The following is a 26619-nucleotide window of genomic DNA, read 5'->3' as shown; positions in this document are numbered from 1 at the left end:
CTAGAGGTAAGGCAGAAGAAACCACAAAATAAAAAGGGCGGAAAATAACATGGGAACAAGGGTGGGAAAATAAAACCCTAAAAGGACAGTGCACGCTTATGATCAAAGACAACCAGACCTCTCTAATCTCACCTGTGTGAAAAGAAAACTGGTCTGACTGAGTTCTTCAATGCCTTTTCTTAAAATATATGCAGAGTTCTGACTAAAAGCACAAAAAGACATAGGACAGTCAAGCTCTTCCTTAAATGTAGGGTATCCATTTTACATTGTTAAGATTTGCACAGAAAAAAAAGCAAACAAGTGTGGAGAACAATTACAAACACATTTTTGAACATTTTGTGTGCCACGGTTTCTTTTGTATTTTTACCTCAGGAGAGAGGCAAAAGCTGGCTTTGATAAACAAGACCGGATCTTATTTCTCTGCTTCATTTCCATAGGTGTCACCCTAGGAGACAAAAAATAGTGTCAGTCAGAAAGTAGAACTGGGCAGCCAGCCCAAAGGGAAGCAAACGGTATCCTGGGAACTCAAGTGGTATCACCAGGGAGAGGCTTCTCAGACAGGGGATAGGAATCCTCACTGTAGCCCCTGAGGTAGGACAGAAACTTCTCCTAGTCCTGGACATGTCTGAGGATTCATGGATATAAAGCAAGAGAGAGTGGAAAAAAGGCTGAGGTGACAAGTGACCCAGAAGGGTCAGAGAGCAGCGACTCAAAGGACCCTTCGAGAAGAACTAGGAAAAAAAATAAAGAAAGAAGAACTAGGACGCCCACAGTATGGAAGCCATGACCTGGCTCATATTTTAGAAGTTCCTGAACTCCTGAGAAATGCACACGGCTGTCAAGGTCCTCCATGCCACCTGCGTGGATACCTATGGGCAGTAAATGCCAGAGAGATGCTGCCCTGGGCAGGTTCCGTAGCCCCTGCCTGTGACCTGGGGACTCAACCATCCCACTATTTGGCATCACAGCGAACTCTCCTCTGTTCTTGGCACAGGTTAGGTGCTTGTGTGTCTCCTGAATGGAACACTTGTCTCCACCATGTGAAAGGGTATTGTGAAACAAGACAGAGCATGACAATGAAGCTAGATGAAGGGGACAGGGCAGCAGGATCCAGACGCAGCCAGAAAAGAGGAAAACGGCTTCACATGAGAAACTAGGAATGATCATCAGTTGTACGGAGAATTAACCTAAAAAAGAAAACCAATCAGTTTTCTTCTATAATCATCAGATTCAGACAGAAATAGCCTAACCCCTTCAGGGATTGACTCAATTTTAAACTTTTTTAGTACAAAATTCCCAGTTAAAACTCTAGGTTTCCGTACTATAAGGCTAGTTGAAGAGACTCATCTTTGGTAAATACCCCAAATGGCAAAAACCTCTTGATTTACTTGTAAGGAAGATAAATAAATATGGTGGGATATGACACCAAGCCATGAAAGTCAAATTATAGTCAGAGGACAAAATAAAGTATAAAATATTACTTGGCTTCCAAGTCTATTAAAATAGAAAACAAACTATTTGAGGATACAGTGAAGCCAAACTTTGAGTGTTTTTTTTAAAGAAATAATTATTCATTATTGCTTAAGGAAGCAAGTTCACAGCATCTGAAGTAATTTCATGATATTTTCTGTGGAGTAATGTGTTAGTTTAGGAGTGACATGAACATGCCTCGAATTCTAATGACCAAAAAATGTGCTGAATTTGGACCCTTTTCATTGTCTTCTTTATCATTTCCCCTGTGAGCCAGAATATGCTTTGTTGGGAATTAGCAATCTAGCCAACTTCGTGCTTTCTCTTCTGTTCTTATCTCCCATTACTAAGTGTGGAACAGAGACAGGAAGGAGCAAAGATACAGGGAGAGATGCCTGTAGGAGCTTCACGTGGTGTAGGATCAGACTTCTAAGATCTCTGACTCATTGGTGGTGGTGGTTTAGTCACCAAGTCGAGTCCAACTGTTACAACCCCATGGACTGTAGCCCGCCAGACTCCTCTGTCCATGGGGATTCTCCGGGCAAGAATACTGGAGTGGGTTGCCATTTCCTTCTCCAGGGGATCTTCCCCACCCAGGGATCAAAGCCGGGTTGTCCAAAAACCTCAAAACTTACAGCCAAACCCATGCACCTGGCACTGGAGTTTTCCAGCGACGATAAAGAGCATTACAATGATTTGCCTAAGTTCCTTCCATAAAGAGCCTTACAATGATTTTTCAACCAACCAGTAATGAAATCAAATGCAGAAGCACCATTTTTTTTTTAATTTAGTAAAACAAAACCTAGAAACACGATCTAGCATCTACTATTCAAACACTGGCAAAAAATACTGAACTTTTGTCTAAGTGAAGGAGTTTTTTGTGGTTTATTTGACGTCTTATAATACCACCCATTCAGAATTTAAAGGTCATTAAGACTTGATTCCTTGCCAAAGGACTGGCAATAGGAAGAAAGGATACCTCGAGACTAACAGACAGCTGTTCTCCAGAACTACGTTATACATTTACAAGCTAAGTAATTGGGTTTTCCAACCTGCTGTCCACATCACAATTTTTCTGCTCTAGTCATTTGCAGAAGAGTTGTTTTTTTTTTTTTAAACATTTATACTAAACAGTAGGCAATTTCTGAGCAGAACTCTGGGAAACTCAAGCAAAGTAATTTCTGAATTCTGAGTTTTAAAGATATACTTTGAGGAGAAAAAGACATAATCTATTTTGATGCTTTCATTTTAGTATTTTTGAATAACCCATCCTCAGTGTTAAAAAAACAGTTTCGTGTAACCGAGGATACTTTTGGTTCAAAGCATGTAATTTTACATGGTTTGTTGCAAACATTGCAAAATAAAGCAATATGTATATTAACTTTTCTATTTATCTTTATTATAGAAAATATTTTAGAATGTTCTTGATAGACTAGCATGGTTATCAATGGTCTGAAACTCTTGGTGGGAATGGTAGTTAAGCAAAGTATAGCTCAAGAATTTGGAAAGTTAGGAAGAGAGAGCCTCTCTCCCCACCCCACCTAAATGTGAAATTTGGTAAATTAGAATACTTCATAAAAAACAAATTCATATTAATTACCATTATAAGAGGTGTTTGTTGTTAACTACATTGAAGAAAATCGGGAAAGTTTTTTTCCTTAACGTTTCTCCCTAGGGTAGCATCATAACAAAAAACTTAATGCTAAGAAACATTTTATATGCTATAAAATGTTTAATACACTGTTTAAACTAGATTATCTGTTTCTTCTCCCACAATAACTAATCTGTTTTTAGTATCAGCAACATTTGGCAAGTTTATTTTTTAGATATAAACTGAGGTTCATCTGTTCACTGTTTCAAGTAAAAAAAATCATTCCCAGGAGAAAAAGCAGAAAAAACATCAATTAACAAGAAAGACAAGTGACTTCATTTGTTTCTAGAAAAAGAAATGATTAACTATCCTGTATTTGGACTTATTCAGGTGTTAAGAAATTGAGGGAGGTATAAAAGCTTAAATGACAACAGTGCTCTTTTTTCAACCTAACAGCCCAGCCTTAACTGTGAACTTGAATCCCAAAAGGACAGTTGTCATAGAGTGACTCAAGGAAATGTCTGGTTGGCACTGATAAGCACCAGCAACAGTCATATGGAGAGACATACTTGCATGGTCAATTTAGTCTCAAATTCCAGTAAGTTCTTTGCTTTTAGATGCACCTCCCTTTTTTTTTAAACACATCCCAAGGAAAGTATAGACAGTTGCCCTACATCACATGCTCTGTGACTTACAGAAATCAGTACACTTTCAGATTAGACAGAATCATTTTTTTAATCTTTGGATTTCTTTTGCTTTAATTTGAAAAGTTGCATTGTAATTAATCAGCTCTAGCAAAATTTTGTATATGGTAGTATAGCATTAATTTATCCTGTGACAATGCTGCTCTGAATTTTCTTCTGTTTTTTAAAAAAACAAAACCTGTTGCTTAGAAGCCATGAACCATTTTACTTTACTTCAACTTGTCAAAATTTCCTTGTTTTAAAAAATGATCATGTGGGTTCACTCATGAAATTCATGTCCGGAAGCTTGTATTTAAGTTGATTAGTTGTGATAGATCAGGAACTGCCGTTACTCCTTTTTCAAAGAAATATAATTGATTTTGAAGCTTTCTCAATTGTTACATGCTCTGCGACTAGTGCAAGGAAATCAAGTTCTGTGTTGTATTTGTTCCAGTCATTTCTATTCAGGTCACATATTGTAGTTTATTCTTATTTGTAATCTGTTTATTCAAACTAAGTAAATACTTTTCAAAATAGAAAAGGGAAAAGGATAAAAAGCTTAATATAGGAGTTTTCTCTGTAATAAAGTTATCTGTGCCTCTCCAAATTTTGCATGTAATATTTCAAGTCAAAGTCACTTCAAATTCTGCCTATATCACTATTCAGCAAATATTTTTAAACAAAGGAAACCATATGTAAGTGTCCACATTTATCAACAATCTTATCCCAGTATTTTAGACTCTTAGATCAGCCCTGGGATTTCTTTGGAAGGAATGATGCTAAAGCTGAAACTCCAGTACTTTGGCCACCTCATGCGAAGAGTTGACTCACTGGAAAAGACTCTGATGCTGGGAGGGATTGAGGGCAGGAGGAGAAGGGGACGACAGAGGATGAGATGGCTGGATGGCATCACTGACTCGATGGACGTGAGTTTGAGTGAACTCTGGGAGTTGGTGATGGGAGGCCTGGTGTGCTGAGATTCATGGGGTCGCAGAGAGTCGGACACGACTGAGCGACTGAACTGAACTGAACTGAAGACTCAAATGCCACTGAGTCTAAGAATTACTCCATCAATTCAAAAAGATGAATTACATAAATCAGAAACCCAAAGATGATCAAGAGCACTGCTTCACTGAAAAGTCCAAAAAAAAAAAAGAAAACCCAATGTTGCTTACCAATATTTAAACGGTTATTTGTAATGAATAAGATACTAGGATGGTAAAACTCTAACTTATAATGGAAAAGCTAGAAAAGGCTCAAAATGTTACAGGGTTTGTTTGTTTGCTTTGTAATAGGTCCTTCTAATATCATTTGTGTGTCCATGTGAAAGACCCAGTCGGGGGCCATTTTTAAGCAGCAAAAATAAGACTTACCCGTAGTCATTTGTTCGCCACAATATACAATGCAGCACATAATAGAGGAAGACAGCACTCAGGAAGATGGCCAAAAGGTACCCTCTCATGGCTGGCCCACCTGAACACAGGGAATGAAGCCAAGATCATTACACAGATGATTTACACAATGACCTACCTACAAGCATTAGCGAATAAAGAAACATATAGAGGGAAGAACAGAAGAAACTGATGTCAGCCTGTTATTTTGGAAACACCTACTAAATATGCAGAAAGAGAATTTTTTTTTTCTGTCTCTCATCTTTTTTAAACAACACAACACGATCCATGTTTAGAACAATACTTTCCCATATTAAAGAAGTAAAAAATTCATTCAGAACAAAATTTTACACATCCATTTAATACCCATTTTTTAAAAAAATATCTATTTTCTCTCTCTCAAGAGAAAGTGAATATATACCTTAAGATGTAAAAAAAACATTTTGTTTCATCAGTGCTCAAAATGACTTTTAAATGTTATATAAGCTAAAAGTCATTTCCTCACTTTAAAAGACTGGGGAAAAAACTACTAAAAAATATTTACCATAGCCTCAATTTTTACACACTTTTATATGCACCATGTCACAGCATAGGTAAGTTTAACACCTTTACAAAATAGATTTTTTTTTAAGCCTAAAACATTTTCTTTAGTTTCCACTTCTGCTTCATAGGCAGATATGAATATGTTCTCACTTCTACATGTAAGTAAATGTGAAAGACAAATTTAAAAATGTTTTTATTTCAGTGCATCTTTGCATCTCTTACCAGGTTTCTGGTCCATCTAGACTTGAACGTACCACTCCACTCACTCTTGTCCAAAGTGTGAAAGTGTTTAGTCACTCAGTCATGTCTGACTCTGGGATCCCATGGACTGTAGCCTGCCAGGCTCCTCTGTTCATGGGATTCTCCAGGCAAGAATATTGGAGTGGGTAACCATTTCCTTCTAGAGAGGATCTGCCTGGCCCAGGGATCGAACCCAGGTCTCCTGCATTGGCAGGCGGATTCTTTACCATCTGAGCCACCAAGAAAGCTAACCTCAATTAGGGCGATGCAGTGTAGAACATGTGAGTCTAGTTAGATTCTTTTTTCTTTTTGTAATTTTATTGAAATGTATGTGATCGGTTAGATTCTTAAAGAGTGCCATTGCCTTTATAGGTATAATCGACTACACTCGAAACTGTTCTTGATAATGTGAGGTCATCATAACAAGTGTCATTAATTGTTCTGGGCACAATTAGAGTTGAGACTCTCAGGAGCTATTGAGGGAGCGGGGCTGTTTGGAAGTGATCCTCAACTGTAGTGATGATCCCATGGAGATTGCTAGGCGCACCACCCTCGCCGTCAGCTGTTGCTTCTCACTGCAATGAATGCAGCCACCACCCCCACATGCCACTATTATAAACTAATTAGAAGCAAAGGCTGTGTCAGGAGGAAGCAAATGAATGCCTTAAACAAGCAAACTTTAGTTTACACATACTTCCAGTTTAGCAACAAAATCCCCAATCAACACTGGTTGGAAATCAGAGGACAGAAATCATGGCCCAACTCCACATAATTCCTGGCCTGGGGGTGGGAGGGCCTTAGGTAAATTAGTCTTCCTCTTCCAGCCCGACTGTTCTCACATGTTGAGGAGTGACAGCACACAAGCATCCTCTTTGGGCCAGTAGACACATTAGCCAAAAGGATGGGCATCTGGCATAACTGAGGACACGAAAGTGAGTGCTGAAGAAGCGTGTATATCTTATGGTTGTTTGTTTTCTAAAACTAAAGCCAGCTCTGAGTTTTGTTTCCTACACAGTCAAGTGCATGGGTTTGAGAAAACCAAAGGGAGACTTGGCCCACCCATTGGGCAGCCTGAGCAGTATTCCTATTGGACTGAAGGGAAGAGTCAACTGCGCACAGCCATGGCACAAAGGCCACACCCTCTGCTGGCAGAGAGAGTAAAGCAAGGAAGGGCACAGATCTTCCTGGGCCCAGGCCTCCCTGTCCACTTTATTCAGTCTTCCTCATCCCTCTGTAATATATGTCTTGACATATTATGCATTATTTTAGAAATCATCTTAAGTTTTTGGTAAAAAGCAAGAAATAAATTGCATGATCATCCAGTGGGTAAAAAAAAAAAAAAGTATGGTTCTGGGTTTCTTGAGAAATAATTGGCAAAAAAAAAAAAATCCAAGGAATGGAGAAAACTCAGGTTTTGGATGATCAGAGTGAAAGTCCAAGAAAATGAGGCAGTGAAGATGGTGGATGCATCACTTACCTAGTTTATTGAGGAAACAAGGACAGCGAGACAGCGAGCCTGACCTTTAGGACATGTGCAGCAAATGCTGGCTCCACTTCTTCCCCTTCCTGTGTGAGAGAATAATGTCTGCTCAGTCGTGTCCAACTCTTTGCGGCCCTGTGGACTGTAGCCTGCCAGGCTCCTCTGCCCATGGAATTTTCCAGGCAAGAATACTGGAGTGGGTTGCCATTTCCTTCTCCAGGGGGTCCCAGACCCTGGGATCGAACCCGTGTCTTTTGCGTCTCCCGCACTGGCAGGCAGATTCTTAACCACTAGCACCACCTGGGAAGCCCATGTGAGAGAAGTGATCATATTAAACCCTTTAGCCAGAGGCCATGAGCCAGGCTTCATGCGGACAGGATACAGGGAGCTGGCTTGGACTGGCCTTGGCTCATGCCTCGGACTGAACTGGCCCTGGCAAATGTTTCTTTTTTCATGCGTCACACAAACACAAATGTAGGATAAATACAAAAAACTCCAAAGAACACTGAGGAACTCTATATATCCTGTGACTCATCTAAAAATACACCGCAACTAAGCCTTTTTTGTTGCATATCTGATGGTTTCAGTTATCAGCGATGTTTAGCAACTAAGTTCTAAAATGCACAAATTAGACTTGGACCAAGAAAGTTTTAGAAATTACGAATACCAGGCTTAAGACTGTCCTGGAAGGCATTTTACCATGGGCCAAAATAATCACCAAACAATTTGTTTAAATACTCAAATATTTAAGACTCCATCCAAAGTAACATCAGTTATGCAAACACTCAACAAGGATACCACTTACCAGTAACAGCAGTTTTTTAAAAAAACATACTTAGGGCTTCCCTGGTACAGGAGACACGAGGTTCGATCCCTGATCTGGGAAGACCCCATATGCTGTGGAGCAACTAAGCCCACACACCACAACTACTGAGCCTGTGTTCTGGCACCCAGGAGCCGCAACTGCTGAAGTCCAAGCCAGCCCACCCTCCACAACAAAAGAAGCCGCTGCAATCAGAGAGCTGAACACTGCAACTAGAGAGTAGCCTGCACGCAGTGAAGACCCAGCACAGTCAAATATAATTAAAATTAATCAAAAAAAATTTGCATCTAAGGTAAAGCAGCACATTAAAGTCTAAAGGAAGAACTCAGTATTTTCAATTCAGTTTGCTTACCTGTCCCTCAAAATATATTCCTTGGAAATTTTACCTATTACTTTACAGAACAAGGAAGTATGAGTAAGTGAGATTGTTGTTTTTGCCTCACCAGTTCGTTGTTTAGTTGAAACCAAAGAAGGGTGAGAAACATTTTTTTCCCTTCAAAATGTAAAATGAATCTACTCATGAAGGGTCACTGTGTACACCAACTCAGAAAAATTTTGGAAGCTTTTTCACTCTCTCCTGTGTCATGGGCAACTCACAGCATCCATACTCAAGCTGCGAAGCAAACTGGGGACAGCCAGGATATCCGTGTGATAAGCATGTTGAGTTCTTCTGCTTGCTCACAGGAAAAAACTTGCAGAAATAAGTGAAGTCTCTAATTGTAAGTCTATAAATGACACAACCATTTTGCTTTAAGCCAAAGATTCAAAGCAACACCAGTTAGGATTTAACACAGAGTGCCTGGTTTAAAGGGAAACAAAGCCCTTCAACATAGCTCCAATAACCAAAACAAGTTTCAAAATCCTGACATTAAACAATACATAGCAGATTCTTGGCTGCAGATGCCACTATTAATAAGACCAGGGTCCCTAAAATACCCTTACAAAGTTTAAACCATAAATCAATTATTCACCTACAGTGTGAGTAGAGTTTCAAGGGAGAGCAGGAATCGCTGGCAGAGATCAAATGCTTATTTCTTCTCAAATCATGATACATAACTGAATGGATGAGTAATCTACATATGCCAGAGGCTTCCCCAGTGGCTCAATGGTAAAGTATCCACCTGCCAATACAGGAGACTGGGTTTCGATCCCTGGGTTGGGAAGATCCCTTAGAGTAGGAAACAGCAACCCACTGCAGTATTCTTGCCTGGGAAATCCCATGGACAGAGGAGCCTGGTGGGCTAGAGTCCATGGGGTCGCAAAGAGTCAGACAGGACTGAGTGACTGAGCACACACTACATATACCAAAGTGGGCTCAATCTTGGCAACAGGTTTTCCTTCTCTTTAATAATTAAAGTATATTTTTTAAGTTCATAAAAAGCTTGTATGCCATCACTTCACTTAAGGCTCAAAACAAGCTTGATAAATGGATGTGCAGGTATCATTTCCTTGATGAATGAAGGAACTGAAAGTTTCTCGGGGTGAGTTGTCCCAGCTCACATGGTGTAAGAAACAGAAGCAGACTAAGTGTGGCCATTGCTTTTCACAGTTCTATGCCTATCTATCAAGACAAAAGGCATGAGGGGAACCCAAACGAGAAAATTCAGACACACAGCTTCCTGAGAGTGCTCCATTGGTGGGCAGAGTTCCAAAATGCAAATTCAGACACAGTGGATGGGAGAGGGCTGCAGGGCAGGCTCCCCAAAGCGATATGGCAGGTTCAAGGGTCTGCACCAGCTGACAACTTGTTAACATGCACTTTCCTCAGCCCCTACTACACCTGAGTTTCTGGGGCTTGGGGACATGTATTCAAACAAGCGCACTCCAGTCTGATTCTTATGCTGACCCAAATTAAAATTTGAGAATCATTGCTCTAGGATTCTCAAGGTAACCACAGAGGAAACAAATAACAAATGTACTGATACAGAGACCATAACAGACGTTACAATGATGACCCCGCTAGATGGCAAGACCCATGAGAGCAGGACTTGCCCATCATTTTATTTCCATGTATGTATCTGCATCTAACAAAACATGTTACACAGAAGACGCTAAGTAGACAGTCAATGAATGGAGTTCCAGGTCTCATAACTAGATGTTCTGTATTAATTTTTTTACCCAAAATGCTCAGCAAATGGCCAATGCCCAGTGAATAATGGCTGATTAGAATCATTAAGATATATATGTATTATATATGTGTCAAGGCCCCTGATAAAATGCTTTTGGTATATTATCTAATGTAATCTTCACAATCACCTTGTAAGGGCTATAGTAAACTCGTATCTCCCATTTCACAAATAAGCATACTGAAGCTCAGAGAAACAGCAACTTTCCTGAGCTGATAAACTGCAGAACAGGTCTCAAACCCATATCTATCAGACCAGAGTTCACACACTGTACTGTTGTTCTCCAGATATGAGCTTTTATGAATGGGTGCAGGTCTATCCTTCTGATACCAGACTAAGCACTACACAAGGTCTAATCTGTCCATCCTGCCATCCCCCTATGCAGTGACAATCCTAGGAACTGGTGAAATGGAGATCAAGTTCATAGTCAAAAGCTGTGCTGAAATAAAACTCTACTATTCACAACCTTGTTGTTCCCTACCCCATTCTTCTGGATTTCAGTAAACCTGTTATTTTTTCCTCCAAGTGTCCTAGAGCAGTAATTCTCAAACTTCAGTATGCTTAAGATTCAAACTGGAGGGTTTTTATTTCAAGGTGCTTCCTTGAGCCCCAGAGAACCATAACAGTGTTGCTTACAAAAACTGAACAAAAACCCTACGGAATGACACTTGAAAATGTCAGATTCTTCTTTTTTTAGACTCTCCTAATGTTTTTTCGAATATAAAGGGGCTTGTTTTTCCAACCACCAGTTAGATAAAAGCATATTCGGCAGTAATTCTGGACACAGCATTCTATTCCCTAAGTACAAAAACCCCGTGGGTATCTCAATCAATATTATATGACTTCAGGGAAGAATCATGCTTCCCCATGTGGATGGACCCAGCCTGTCTGGCCTCTGTACACCCAGTGCCCTCCAGGCTCAGATGCAGACACATCCCTGAGCCCATCTGAGGCTCAGTCCCACCCCAACCTCTGAGACTGATTCTGGCCCAAAGGAACTTGAGAAGCCTTCAGCAGCAGCTCAACAGTTTGGTCAGGTTCTTACTAATCCCACGCTGACCTTGAACATGTCATTCACCAGGCCTGAGTTCCTGCTGCCAGGTCCCTGAATTACACCTTAGTTTTCCAGGGTCTGCATTCTTCTTTCTCTCACAACTAACCCAGGAGCCCAGCAACCAAACTTCCAATTTTAAGTAAGTAGCATCCTAAACCGTGTCCTCATCCACTCTCGTCCCGACGCCCTCTGTTTCGCCAGCGACCAATGTCTTGCTGTGCTGCTGCTCTGCCTCTGCTCTAACCCAGCATACTAGTGCTCAACAAAAACACTAAATAACTTGCATCCTTGTGCAAGTTAGAAAAGGACATCCCTTCTGGCTCCGCAGAACCCTGTGCAGACAGAATTTCAACCACAAGTTTCCTCTCAGCTGCCTGCCCCTGTTCAAGGCTCGTCTCAACAATCTTACCAACTGGCCCTGCTCTCAGCCTGTGTCCGTTCAACCCTGGGAGAGGTCCTTCTTCACTCAGGGCTCCACCAGACCACAGCTCACGATGACACCCAAGACCGTCTCAACTTGACAACAGATCTTACATCCTTCCTTCCTTCCTCTTTGTGTTTACTGCTTGCTCAGCCTGTAACTCCTCTGCGGTTACATGTCCCTGTGAGCATGAGTAGCAGCTCCATCTCTGCCCTGATGTCTAGGTCTCTGACTCCAGCCCCATGGGCCCCCAAAGCCTCCTAGATCCAGCCATCTCCACAGAGTCCAAGCCTTAAAGGAGACACACAGGACTCTGTAGTGATGGGCGGAAAGGCCTCAGTTCTCTTTAACTCATTTACTGCCCCTCTTTCAAGTAATGGTCCTTATTATGAATGGCACAATTCAAATGTGTCCCCTCATTTATACACCAAGAAGCTCCACCCTTTGGCGCTGATGATGGTATAAATAACAGCACACTTCATTAAGAAACTTCCCTGGTGGTTCAGATGGTAAAGAATCTCCCTACAATGCAGGAGACCTGGGTTCGATCCCTGGGTCAGGAAGATCCCCTGGAGAAGGGAATGGCTACTCACTCCATTCTTGCCTAGAGAATCCCATGGACAGAGGAGCCTGATGGATTCCTGTAGTCCATGGGGTTGCAAAGAGTCCGATGCAACTGACACTTTCACTTTTATTAAGTACTTAAAAAATGGCCAGCCTTGCCCTAAGCTCTTTCCACACACAATGATGAAAGCAGGGATGATAGCATTCCCACTCAAGAGATCTTTCTATACATTATGGGAAACTTCTAAATTGTACATTCTGAAAAACTATAATCACTGTATTTTATAACTATAACAGCATGAACTTAATATAGTCACTTAACTTTTTAAGCAAGGGAATGATAAAGTATGCATCTATTAAAATATACTTAGAAATAATATAATATGAAAAACTGTTCAATTCACAAAGAGATAAATCTTAAGGAATTAGTAAATCTGGTTGATCAGATTTCTACTAGAAGGATCTGAAAATTTTCAATAGGCCATAATTTTAAAATAAAGAATAATACCTATAAAATTAAGTAGTAATATTATATCACCTTAAAAAGCTAAACTGAAATCTGAAGTTCTGAGCTACTGTTATTTAAAACAAATTAAGGAGGGAAATCTGATATTACTGAGTAAATAAACAGAAAATTATAGTTTGATTTATGCACACTTCCCCCTACAAAAGATTTGTATAGTTTCAACAAATTGGAACAACTGTATACATTTGGCTGATTTCTAAACAGCATTTTGTTCATAGCAGAAGAAGAATATGTATCATTTTTTTTTCTCTTCTTCCCCTCGGTTCTTCTGCTATACAATGCTATGCAGCTATTTCCTATATGCATACACATACCTCCTCTTTCAATCCTTCGAAAAAGCCAATGCTTTCCCCAGATTTCATCCCTAGGATGTATAGACATATCTTTTTACCCAATAAAAGCTAAGTCCTCAGTGCCAAAGCAGATGACCAAATCTTTCCCCCTAAACTGGGTATGCTCTCTGCAAAGAATATAAAAAGAAATGACTTATCAGCAGAATTTTGGTGTTTTTAATAGTGTAACAGGACACACCAAAATCATTCAGCTAATAGTATACTATACTAGATGTTAAAAATAAATGAACTGAAGCTCCTGTTTTCAAGATTTCTCCTTTGAGACTCAGCTTTGTTGAAAATAAACAAAGAAGTTTTTAAGGGAACTTCTTATGTTCCTACTGTTCATTCATATTTTCTCCCAGAGACTCATTTCTTCTCCCAGAGTGGAAATTTTCTCTACTTATATTAGTGCTCCACTGACTTGGTAGACTCTATGAGTAAGAGGTACTGTTAACAGGTTAATGATGTGGCCAATTTTTAAGATTAACTGTGTACAGGGAAAAAATTATAATAAAATCCACCACTTTTAAGTATACAATTTCATGAGCTTTGACAAACCTGTAAGGTCGTGTAACAATCACCAAAATCATACTTAACATTTCCATCAAGTCTGAAAGTTCTTGCGTCCCTCTTTGGAGGCAATTCTCTTCCCCCAGTTTCTGGCCCCTGATCTGTTTACCACTGTAGTTTCACTTCTCTAAAAGGCCATATAAATGGAATCAGATAGGTCATATCTTATTTCTGGCTTATGTATATTAGCATAATGCTTTTGAAAAAAATTGCCCATGTCATTATTTCTACCAGGAATTCCTTCCTTTTCCTTATTGTGAGGGAAAAAATGTTGCTTGCCATCCCAATAAACAACACGGTTGCCCACCATCAAACCATCGGCCACTGCAGCCACTCTCCCCACTCCCTCTATCACCCCTAAAACCTCTGACAGCACACCCTGAGAGGGAGAAAAACAGGATATGGGTCCTCAACAGTTAAGATGTCTATCAAAGGAGTAATTTCAATGAGCCCAGACTTTGCATCTTCCCACACACAGAGAAGCACCAAAATCATTAACTTAAGATGTCCCTTTTGTGATTAGCAGTAATTTTCTGATGTCCACCTATGTTTGTTTGTTTGGTTAGCAAAGCAAGCATTAGTTGCTCAGTCATGTCTGACTCTTTGTGACCCCATGGACTATAGCCCACAGGGCTCCTCTGTCCATGGAATTCTCCAGGCAAGGTCAGGGATCTTCCTGACCCAGGGATCAAACCTGGATCTCCTGCATGGCAGACAGATTCTTTACCATCTGAGCCACCAGGGAAGTCCTTTAATTTAGCAAAAACTCCTCTATATCCTAGCTCCTCCCTAACCTCTTTGGAACAGTTCCTCAGAGCTATCTGAGAGGCTGTCTCTCCAGTTACAGTCTTCAGAGAGGCCACCAAATAAAACATAATTCTCAACTTTTAGGTTGTATACTTTTTAAATTAGATGACATCACTTCCATTTTATGTCTATACTATAATCACAGTTTATCAATTCACCAGTTAACAGACATTTAGTTACTATTATATAAATACAGCTACTGAAACCAAGCAGGACCCTGTGGGCTTGTGGGCACAGAGGCCTTCCTGTGCCCCCACCCCTTTCCTTGTTTGTACGGAACACCCTCCAGCCTCCGTGGCCTTCCCCGAGTTTTAAAGAGCAGATTCAAACAGTTGCTAATTAGGGAAGGAAGAGGATGCAGATACAAAGGAGACCCTGAGACCAGGTTAAAAGAGCGAAGGACCTGCACACATCTAGACCCTTATCAGCAACCATACGCTTGGACCACTGCTGTAAAATTCTTCACCAAACCCTTCCAGGAGGGGATACACAGTTTTTCAGAGCACAAGACTGCTCTGTTCCCCTTTGCCTGGCAAAGTAATAAAGCTCTTCCTTTTAACTTCACCCAAATCTCTGTCTCTCAGATTCAATTTGACACTGGTGCACAGAGACTTCAGTTTTCAGAATCACTACACTAAAAATTAAGGATTTGGGTATACACATGTTATCATGGGTCACACAGTAAATGTATTTCTTAACTTACATGAAGATTATTTGCTTCAATCTCTCAGTTAAAAGGAAAATCCTCTATCTATAAACAATTCACATTACTGATGCCACTGAACCATACAAATCACTGACATGGGTAAGAACGGATTACCTTACTACTATTGAACACTTATTACTGATGTGTGCTCTACTTCAAGACATGGTGAACAGAGCTCCTGGTCTGGCGAGAGAAGTTACATTGTTCCAAAAGGAGTATGATTATCTTCTGTGGTAAGTAGAATGAAACATTTTAGATCCCAGCTCCTCAGAGTGTGGTTCAAAAACCAGCAGGACCCCATGGGGCCCTCCCTGGTATAAATCCTTCCTGTGTCTCCCACTTTCTGTTTGTAGGAAGCAGACCTTCCCTGAGTTTCAAAGGGCAAACAGTCGCTAATCAGGACAGAGAGGGGAGGAGCAGTTAAGAAACAACAGTGCAGCCTCAGGGCAGTGTCCTGGCTCCTCCTCAAGGAATATATGTCATTATGCACGCTTGATGAGCTCTTTCAAATCCCAAAAGATGATGCTGTGAAAGTGCTGCACTCAATATGCCAGCAAAATTGGAAAACTCAGCAGTGGCCACAGGACTGGAAAAGGTCAGTTTTCAGTCCAATCCCAAAGAAAGGCAATGCCAAAGAATGCTCAAACTACCGCACAATTGCACTCATCTCACATGCTAGTAAAGTAATGCTCAAAATTCTCCAAGCCAGGCTTCACGGTATGTGAACCATGAACTTCCAGATGTTCAAGCTGGTTTTAGAAAAGGCAGAGGAACCAGAGATCAAACTGCCAACATCTGCTGGATCATTGAAAAACCAAGAGAGTTCCAGAAAAACATCATTTCCACTTTATTGGCTATGCCAAAGCCTTTGACTGTGTGGATCACCACAAACTGTGAAAAATTCTTAAAGAGATGGGAATACCAAACCACCTGACCCGCCTCTTGACAAACCTGTTTGCAGTTCAGGAAGCAACAGTTAGAACTGGACATTGAACAGCAGACTGGTTCCAAATAAGGAAAGGAGTACGTCAAGGCTATATATTGTCACCATGCTTATTTAACTTATATGCAGAGTATATCATGAGAAACACTGGGCTGGATGAAGCACAAGCTGGAATCAAGATTGCTGGGAGAAACATCAATAACCTCAGGTATGCAGATGACACCACCCTTATGGCAGAAAGTGAAGAAGACCTAAAGAGCCTCTTGATGAAAGTGAAAGAGAAGAGTGAAAAAGTTGGCTTAAAGCTCAACATTAAAAAACTAAGATCATGGCATCCGGTCCCATCATTTCATGGCAAATAGATGTGGAAACAGTGGTAGACTTTATTTTTGGGGGGCTCCAAAATGACTGCAGATGGTGCTTGCACGATGAAATGAAAGACACTTGCTCCTTGGAAGAAAAGTTATGACCAACCTAGACAGCATATTAAAAAACAGAGACATTGCTTTGCCAACAAAGGTCCATCTAGTCAAGGCTATGGTTTTTCCAGTAGTCATGTATGGATGTGAGAGTTGGACTATAAAGAAAGCTGAGAGCCGAAGAATTGATGCTTTTGAACTGTGGTGTTGGAGAAGACTCTTGAGAGTCCCTTGGACTGCAAGGAGAACCAACCAGTCCATCCTAAAAGAGATTAGCCCTGAATATTCATTGGAAGGACTGATACTGAGGCTGAAACTCCAATACTTTGGCCACCTGATGTGAAGAACTGACTCATTTGAAAAGACCCTGATGCTGGGAAAGATTGAAGGTGGGAGGAGAAGGGGAGGACAGAGGATGAGATGGTTGAATGGCATCACCAACTCAATGGACATGAATTTGAGTAGACTCCGGGAGTTGGTGATGGACAGGGAGGCCTGGCATGCTGCGATTCATGGGGTCGCAAAGAGTCGGACATGACTGAGCGACTGAACTGAACTGAACTGAACTTTATTTCCTTCCAGTCTTCTCTAGTCTCTACAGTTTTCAATCCCTAAAACGCCTCCCTTGGGTGGCACAGGGTCTCACTCCTGTAAAGAGTCAGACATGACTCAGCGACTGAACTGAACTGATGCATGTTTGAGTTCTTCTGCAGAAACTACAGCATCCCACCCAGGCATAAGATGGTAACTTCAGGCTCAGCACAAGATTTCTGGAACATACCCTGTTACCTCAGCACCAACCAATCAGAACAAAGTCACATACCCTGCCTCTCTCATCCCATATTTTACCTATAAAAACTTCTCCCCCCAAATAAACTGAGAGGTCAGGGGTTTTGAGCACAAGCCACCCATTCTCTTGGCTTGGCCCTGCAATAAACCTTTCTCTGCTCCAAAATCTGACATTTAGTTATCTGGCCTCACTATAGGCTCATGAACCTTCATTGGTTAACAGTTTCAGTATCACTATAGGCTCATGAACCTTCATTGGTTAACAGTTTCAGTATCACCTGGGAACCTGGTAGAGATGCAGAATCTCAGCTCCACTCCTTGATCCACAGAATCAAATACGCATTTTAACAAGATCCCCAGTGATCTGCATGTTTGAGAAGCATTGCTGGAGTAGGTCCAAGGAAAAAGGAATTAGATCCCATGAAGAGGATCAGGGCTTCACAAAAAGCAGTCTGAGAGGAACTGGAAGCTCATTCTAAGTTCCATAATACCACTTTTAAGAGTCCTTTGGGCTTGATCTTTGAAAATTTCTAATCAACAGAATTTTGTCTGAACAAACTAGAGGACTCTCTGAAAACAAATGGCTTTGAGAAAAATTTTGCTCACCATTCTAGGAGATGTTTGCAGTCTCTTTGTAAATTCCCAGACATTTTCTTTCCTATATTGTTTACAGCCTCAGAGAAAATATATAGGATTTCTCTCAGATTACACCTAAGGGACAGACACTTCATTCTTCATCACCTTATTTACCTAAAAGGGCCAACTGAATTGCCAAACAATCACAACAACATTTCCAATGACTGCTATTCACAACTGGAACCCAAGTATTATAGATCTTAGAGCTAGAAAAACTGCAAGAGTTCAGGGCATTCAGGCAGAGTAAGGTCTTATGTCACCACATAACAGGAGAAGCAGACAGGATTTAGAAAAAAAGTAAAGACTTGCCAAAAGTGACCTCACTCATAAGTAGCAGAGTTGGCAGCTCAGGAGAACATTTTTATGTGGGTTTTCCTTCAGCCTGATTCCAGGCCCATCGTGGGTACACAGTAATAACCCTGCAGTCTTAGGAAAAGGAGTACGTCAAGGCTGTATATTGTCACCCTGCTTATTTAACTTCTATGCAGAGTACATCATGAGAAACACTGGGCTGGAAGAAGCACAAGCTGGAATGAAGATTGCCGGGAGAAATATCAGATATGCAGATGACACCACCCTTGTGGCAGAAAGTGAAGAGAAACTAAAAAGCCTCTTGATGAAAGTGAAAGAGGAGAGTGAAAAAATTGGCTTAAAGCTCAACATTCAGGAAACTAAGATCATGGCATCTGGTCCCATCACTTCATGGCAAATAGATGGGGAAACAGTGGAAACAATGGTTGACTTTATTTTGGGGGGCTCCAAAATCACTGCAGATGGTGACTGCAGCCATGAAATTAAAAGACGCTTACTCCTTGGAAGGAAAGTTATGACCAACCTAGATAGCATATTCAAAAGCAGAGACATTACTTTGCCAACAAAGGTCCATCTAGTCAAGACTATGGTTTTTCCAGTGGTGATGTATGGATGTGAGAGTTGGATTGTGAAGAAAACTGAGCGCTGAAGAATTGATGCTTTTGAATTGTGGTGTTGGAGAAGACTCTTGAGAGTCCCTTGGACTGCAAGGACATCCAACCAGTCCATTCTAAAGGAGATCAGTCTTGGGTGTTCTTTGGAAGGAATGATGCTAAAGTTGAAACTCGGGTACTTTGGCCACCTCATGCGAAGGGTTGACTCATTGGAAAAGACTCTGATGCTGGGAGGGATTGGGGGCAGGAAGAAAAGGGGACGACAGAGGATAAGATGGCTGGATGGCATCACCAACTTGATGGATGTGAGTCTGAGTGAATTCCAGGAGTTGGTGATAGACCAGGGAGGCCTGGCGTGCTGCGATTCATGGGGTTGCAAAGAGTCGGACACGACTGAGCGACTGAACTGAACTGAACTTCATTTCATTCCAGTCCTCTCCAGTCTCTACAGTTTTCAGTCCCTAAAATGCCTCCCTTGGGCAGCACAGGGTCTCACTCCTGCTACCTGAGCTTCTAACGCCTTTTTCTTCTTCCTCACCACACCTAAATACAGGTGTTCTAGAGCTCTTATCTCAATCCTGTTCCTAAACCCATGTTCTCATTACTTCTCAAACCACTAGCAATGATCTCTAAGCTATCTTCCCTTTAAACCAGCCCACGTGCTCGCTGGCATAAACTCCCCAAAGGCCAGCTCGCATTTTGTCACCTGCCCCACAGGAAAACCTTCAGTGGCATTCCATTGTCTGCCAAATACACATAAAATCGCTTAGCCTGGCATTTAAGAATCTTTAATTTGGTTCTTCCATCTTCCTTCTCATCTTCATACAATTTAGTCTTCGTAGGTAGCAGCACAATTGGGTGTTAAAGTTGCCTGTGTGGTGATCAGACCCCTCGGTTGAATTTCAGTTCTACCTCTGTCTAGTCATATGACCCTAGGAAGTTTTAAAATCTCTTTATACCTCATCTGTAAAATGGGAATAAAGATAGTACCTAATAGAGCTAGGTAAGTTGTAAATATAAAGCACTTAGAAAAATGTCTGGCGCATGATAAGGACTTTCCTAATCTTGTTTTTAATTCTTCTTTTAAAACTAATAAAGTATCAGCTGCCCATACACCAAGACGTCGCTAAAAAACTAACTTCATAACATCCTTGTAAATATACTACAGAACTCATGACGTTGTACAACAAAAACCAAAAAAAAAAAAAAAGTTAAGCTTCCATTACTGTATGCTAGCTGTTATTTCTCTACATTCATTTAAACATTTCAAAGTATCTGTATTAGAAAGCCTTACTCATCTGCTTATAAAATAAAAAGGCATTTAAGATAATAGTAAATCATTAGCAAAACTCAGACCATATTTCTGGCTATAGAAGCCATACCGTTTTATGCTTTTCATAATAAAACTGCTCCGAGCACTAGTAAAACCAAACAACCTAGATTTGTAATCAGCTGCTGCTGCTGCTGCTAATTCACTTCAGTCGTGTCCGACTCTGTGCGACCCCAAATTTATGTCTTGAAGCAAGAAATGAAATCAAGAGCTTTACAGATAATCTGACTTGGAAAATAGTTTTCATCTTACACTCTGATTTGGATCCATTACAATGCTGAGGATTCAAATACTATGTTCGAGGCTCAGAAGCAAATGCTGGGGTCAATCAGCAACACCTAACACCTTCATCCTAATAAGGTAAGGATGAAGAGCTGAATATCTGTCAGCCCTAGACTGGGAATGGAGAAAGAAGAAGAAACAACGCAACAGAGGGCAATAAAACTAAATGCTTTGGGTATATAACTCACTTAATCCTCAAAACCACCCCTTAAGAAAGGCCACCCCTATCATAGAGATGAAGACACTAAAGCACAGAGAAGTTATAATGTGCCCACAGATGCTCAAGTGGTAAGTGGCAGTGCTGGAATTTGAACCCAGGCACACACCAGAATCTCTGCTCTTCACACTTAGGCTATAAAGACTCAAAATAGTTCCATCTTCTTGATAGAAGGAGATATATAGGCAGACAGGAAAGGCAGTTCCACAAATCACCAAGAGATTACAGCCCAGCAATGGTAGTTTAGTTGCTAAGTCGTGTCTGACTCTTGATACCCCATGGACTGTAGCCTGCCAGGCTCCTCTGTCCACGGAATTCTCCTGACAAGAATACTGGAGTGGGTTGCCATTTCCTTTTCCAGGGGATCTTCCTGACTCAGTGATTGAACCCCTGTCTCCTGCACTGCAGATGGATTCTTTACCACTGAGCCACAGGGAAGCCCTTTAAAGCCCAGATTTCATTCAGTTAAGATGTTTCTGGGACTTCGCTGCTGGTCCAGTGGTTAAGAATCACCTGCCAGTGCAGGGGACACAGGTTCAATCCCTGCTCCAGGAAGACTCCACGTGTCTTAAGGCAATTAAGCCCATGAGGCACAACTACTTTGTGCTCGAGAGCCCATGCTCTAGAGAAGCCATTGTAATGAGAAACCTAGAGAGTAGCCCCTGCTCAGTGTAACTACAGAAAGCCCGAATGCAGCAACGAAGACCCAATGTAGCCAAACATAAATATTCTGGCAGGAAGAAACTAAAGACCCAGCCCTACCTCCAGCCTATGCTCAAGAGTTCTGCAAGCCCAGTGGCTTGGGACACGAGGAATAGGCTTTGAATCCACTCATAATTTTGGTGGGAACAATGAAGATCTCAAGAGATTCCCAAGGACTAAATCCCCAAACCACTGTAAATGCCCAAACTCCCCAGTACCCATAAAGCACAATGTTGTCAGTCAATAAGTGTCCTTCACAAAATGATTTGTAAACAAAGTGATGACAAATTTGCTAGATGAATAATAGTTCTCTGACAAATCTCAACGTATCAGAAAGATGATGGATTCATGGGTAAAACACAGAGCTAATTCCTAGTAGACATTTGAGCTCCAGAGCTTTCTCAGAATAAATTTATAAATTGGTGTATATTTGTAATGGGATTCTAGGAATGTAAGGAGAATATAACTACAAACTATATTAAAATACTTGAGTGAATATTATTAATTGTACCATAAAGGCAGAGAAGGAACTAGAGTTCATTCTAACACAGCTGGTGAACAGCACTTGTGATGCATGTAATATTCTAGTTGTAACTTCAGTTTACTTACTCTTTCACTTTATGTTGGTTTAGAACAGTCCCAAAGAAGGCCATTAAGATTGAGAATAAAAATAATAACTAAAGCTTTCATAGCTCAATTTTGGGATATGCTAGAGAACTGACTCATTTGAAAAGACCCTGATGCTGGGAAAGATTGGGAGGAGAAGGGGATGACAGGATGAGATGGTTGGATGGCATCACCAACTCAATGGACAGGAGTCTGAGTAAACTCGGGGAGGTGGTGATGGACAGGGAGGCCTGGAGTGCTACAGTCCGAGGAGAGGCAAAAGATTGGACAGGACTGAGCAACTGGACTGAACTGAACTGAAAGAGTCACTGGTTACATAATAACATAGTTTCAAAGGCCCTCTGGCTACATGTTAAACTAGTAAGAGATAAATTAACAGGTAGCTGTATACATAGAAGGAGAGGGTATTTTAAGTCACCAGCCAGCATAAAACTGTTGTAAAGCACAGGGAGCTCAGCTTGGTGCTCAGTGCTGACCTGGAGGGGTAGGATAGAGGGTGGGGTAGAATGGAGAGTGGGGTGAGAGGGAGGTTCACAAAAAGCAGGATATATGTAGACATATGGCTGAAGAGTTGACTCATTGGATTTGAAAACTCTGATGCTGGGAGGGATTGGGGGCAGGAGGAGAAGGGGATGACAGAGGATGAGATGGCTGGATGGCATCACTGACTCGATGGACGTGAGTTTGAGTGAACTCTGGGAGTTGGTGATGGACAGGGATGCCTGGCGTGCTGCGATTCATGGGGTCGAAAAGAGTTGGACACAACTGAGCGACTGATCTGATCTGATGGCTGGATCACTTTGTTATTAAAGCAGAAACTAGCACAACATTGTAAAGCAATTATATACCAATAAAGTCAGTTTAAACTGTATAAGAATTGTATCAGAACATTTCAAGTGTTCAAACATCTAAGAAGTCTGAGATGACAGTCCTGGTGCTTTTGCTCACCTGCACTTTTAGGAATCTGTTTCCCAGAGGTCCTCTCTGTTTGTGAGGGTGTAGAATGTGGTAAGGGCGCCAGAGGCCCAGAAGGCTGCTGCTATACTGTCCACTAGAAATTATCCAAGATAAGAGGTTGTGCTGCTTCTTCACTTCCAAGTGCTGAAACAAAACACAAATTCAGCATGCTTACAAGGATGGCTCAGCAACCCAAGAAAAATCTTAAGCCATTAAAAAGAAAAGTCTTAATGAAAACACTACTTTAGTAAAGTCACTACAGGCCCCTCCCTAAATTCTCCACAGGATGACGTGATTACCAAAAACAAAGAAACCCAACAGCAAAACCGGCTGCATGTACTACATGACTGTAGCTCATGACTGGTTATCCACGGGATCCAGCTCAGTCTCCTTGAAAAAAATAACAGATCCAACTCAATTAATCCGGAGCAACCTGGTAATGAAAGAACCATCTGTCTCCTTTTTCAGCTCCTCTCTACACATACACACAGCTTTATTGTTCAATGCAGAGGTGAGAGAAGGAGCTGCTGGAAAACTCTGAAGAGCAAGGGGAGGGAGGGAGATAGGAGGAGGAGGAGAGATCAAGAACAAAAATATCCAGAAGGAAGGGTGGGAAATTAGTGAGAACAGCAACTGCTTTAACAATGTGTGGTAGGCTACTTTCTCCAAAAAACTTTGGAAGAAAAAAATCTCAAATTGCTCCTGCTACCGTTTTTCTTATACAAGACTAAAAACTCTGATACAGAAACAAATAAAACATAAAACCCTGCATGTTCTGTATTTCTTGTGTTAGTAGAAAGTGTGTGTTTTTTTCTTAATAAAAACTCTTAGGAAACAAATATCAAAAACAAAACCACTAAAAATAGAGCAAATATTTATTTCAGAACTCATTTATGACTCTAATATCCTACAATAAGAAAATGATTACACTTAATTATGAAAATCATAGAGTAACATGAAAAATATTTAGATTCTACCAAATAAAGTTTTAAAAAGCTGAGTACATTTCCATACGTGAGATGTTATGTGTGGTGACTCATGACTGCAAGAGAGAGAAAAAAGAAATCAGTTGATATGCTGAGTTGTGGACTGCATGGGATTTTTTTTTTCTCTAAAGTTCAAAATTTATGGAGAAACAGAAAATGCTTATTTTCATATATTTCAATATACATTTCACTTGTGAAGTGCTAAGCAGTTTGTGCATTTAGAAATCAGAACAAAAGCAAAGGGGTGCTCTTTAGTGGCAATTATAATAGAAGACTTCTATTCTATTCTATTAGGGAATTCCCTGGTAGCTCAGTTGGTAAAGAATATGCCTGCAATGCAGGAGACCAGGGTTCAATCCCTGGGTGGGAAAGATCCCCTGGATCTCTTGCCTCCAGTACTCTTGCCTGGAAAATCCCATGAACAATGGAGACTGGCAGGCTACTGTCCATGGGTTGCAAGAGTCAGACACAACTTAGCAACTAAACAACCACCATTCTATTCTATCCTAATTCTATGATAATAGAAGTCTCCACCATGAGACAGAATTTTGAAGCTAAGGAAATTGCAGATAATGATAAACTTGCACCTCAGAATCATTCTCCCTAAATGTATAGAAAGCACAACTCCTGGGTTTCTATTGTCTTCAACCTATACTAGTTACTATCTACTAGAGTCAAGAAGCGATCAAAAATCTGAAGCTGGAAGGTTAGGCAAGAAACCTCAAACAATGTCACACCAGGAATAGCTAGAGGATGGGGATTTAGTTACACCTGGAGAAGCTTAAATCATGGAAGGCAAACAAGATGGCTATTCTCAAGTCTGAATGACCTTCATGAAAAAGAGGCATAGCCTGGTTCTGAGGGCTAGTGGGGGTTAATCCAAGGCCAGTGAGTGCAAAATTCAAGGAATTAACAACTTTGAAGTTGGCATGGAAGAACACGCTTAGGTTACCTAAAGATAATACAGGTTCCATTTCTGGACAATGAGTCGCTCATTGCTAAAGATACTGTTTTAAAAAACTGCTTGGGATGGATTTGTATAGTAGTCCTTAAAAAACTTTAATGTCCATTATCATCACCTGAGCACCTTGTAAACTGTTGGTTCCTGTCAGAAGGTCAGAGGGTCATGAGATTCTGCATTTCTTGCAAGCTCCAAGGTGATGTCCATGCTAATGCAGTGTGGTTACAAGTGTTAGAATGTTACTTAAACCAGTATTTCCCAAAGTTTTCTAACAACATGACTTCAAAAGTACTCTCCAACCCTGATTTGGGGGCAGATGATTAATACATTTTATATATTAAGTAGTTATTACTGGAATTTTGCAGGCACACACCTTCAAATTAAAAATAAATAAATAAATAAAGCTATGGGTTGGTACCTTCCAATATCCCCCCAGCTGATACTTTAAAGCAATAACCAATTTTGCCCAATTTTAAACAATACTTTTTTTTTTTAACTTCCTTTAAAAAAAAAAAAGTTAAAAAAGGACAATTTTACTCCAAGTTTGACAAAGTAAGTGTGTCCCAGTGAATGAATGAATGCACGCTCAGCATTTAAAATGCAGTTACTTATGATTTCCGTATACAACAGTTAACAGAGAAGTAGGATAAGATAAAACATAGCTATAACTTTTTTTCCTAGTGATTTGTATTAAAAATCATGTGTCTCCAAAGTGAGGGTATGCGGACAGAAGACTCCCAAGGCGACACTTGTGGTCTTCTTTTTCCATGTAGGGCTCTGCCCTGACATTTCACCTCTCCTCCACCCCATTTGGGTGGTAAAATCCCTTCAATGGTTTGAAAGTTTCCTTCTTGCTCAGATTTTGCTTAGCTCTCTCCTTATCTAAGAAACTTGGGCTTTTAATCAGTTCAAAATCCTAAGTGACGTATTTCCTGGAGAAATATGCTGGTATCTGAACACACAGCCCTTCCTCAAATTTTAAATCCTTCATAGGTTTCTCTCCCAGAATAAATAAGCCCACAGCTAAGAGGGAACCAGCTTCCTGTCTTTCCTCCTACTCAGTAAGTCCCCTTTCCAAAGGGCTTATTGTTTTATAGTTTGCTTAAAAGTTATAAGTAACATTTCATCTGATTTACAAAAGCCCTTTTCCTCAAGCTACTTATTACATCAGTGTATTCTGAATGAATGTAAGCTTATTCTGCTCCCTGAGAAGCATCATTTCCTGTTTAATTCCCCTTTTGCTCTTTTTAAAAGGAAAAAAGTAAAAAAAAATAAAAGGAAAAAAGTAAGTAAGCTTGAGGATAAACAATCAGAAGAGCATCTATCAAATCTTAAGGCTAAAGTGTTGAAAATGTTCCAGCTTACCATCCACCAGAGGATCCTTCAAAATCAAATTACAAATACGATGCTAATCTTAACTTGGGGTATAATTATTGTTACAAAGAAACCATCATACATGTGATATATATTTTTATTAAATCATATAATCCTAGATTTACTTCCGAATGCAAGCT

General features: G+C 40.6%; 1 protein-coding gene across 9 annotated transcripts in view; it reads right to left on the bottom strand.

Moving 5' to 3' along the window:
• The window catches only part of ST3GAL6 (ST3 beta-galactoside alpha-2,3-sialyltransferase 6), an 86364-nt gene that overhangs the window by 38996 nt on the left and 20749 nt on the right, over positions 1 to 26619 (bottom strand). For 6 of the 9 annotated variants that reach the window (XM_070786955.1, XM_070786986.1, XM_070786994.1 and 3 more), the window contains exons 2-5: positions 23150 to 23302; positions 7396 to 7484; positions 5118 to 5217; positions 368 to 445 (exon numbers count right to left, since the gene is read on the bottom strand). In XM_070786955.1, the coding sequence (XP_070643056.1) occupies positions 368 to 445; positions 5118 to 5206 (167 nt within the window). In that variant the 5' untranslated portion in view covers positions 5207 to 5217; positions 7396 to 7484; positions 23150 to 23302. Of the gene's footprint in view, positions 1 to 132; positions 203 to 367; positions 446 to 5117; positions 5224 to 7395; positions 7485 to 11810; positions 12725 to 23149; positions 23303 to 26619 lie in introns of those variants that run through there. The other 3 variants (XM_070786975.1, XM_070786982.1, XM_070787000.1) reach the window with 3 other exon arrangements.

Source organism: Bos indicus, chromosome 1 (genome assembly GCF_029378745.1).
Source record: "Bos indicus isolate NIAB-ARS_2022 breed Sahiwal x Tharparkar chromosome 1, NIAB-ARS_B.indTharparkar_mat_pri_1.0, whole genome shotgun sequence".
NCBI lineage: Eukaryota > Metazoa > Chordata > Mammalia > Artiodactyla > Bovidae > Bos > Bos indicus.
The sequence above is the reverse complement of the archived record's forward strand: the minus strand, read 5'-3'. Positions and strand labels throughout refer to the sequence as shown.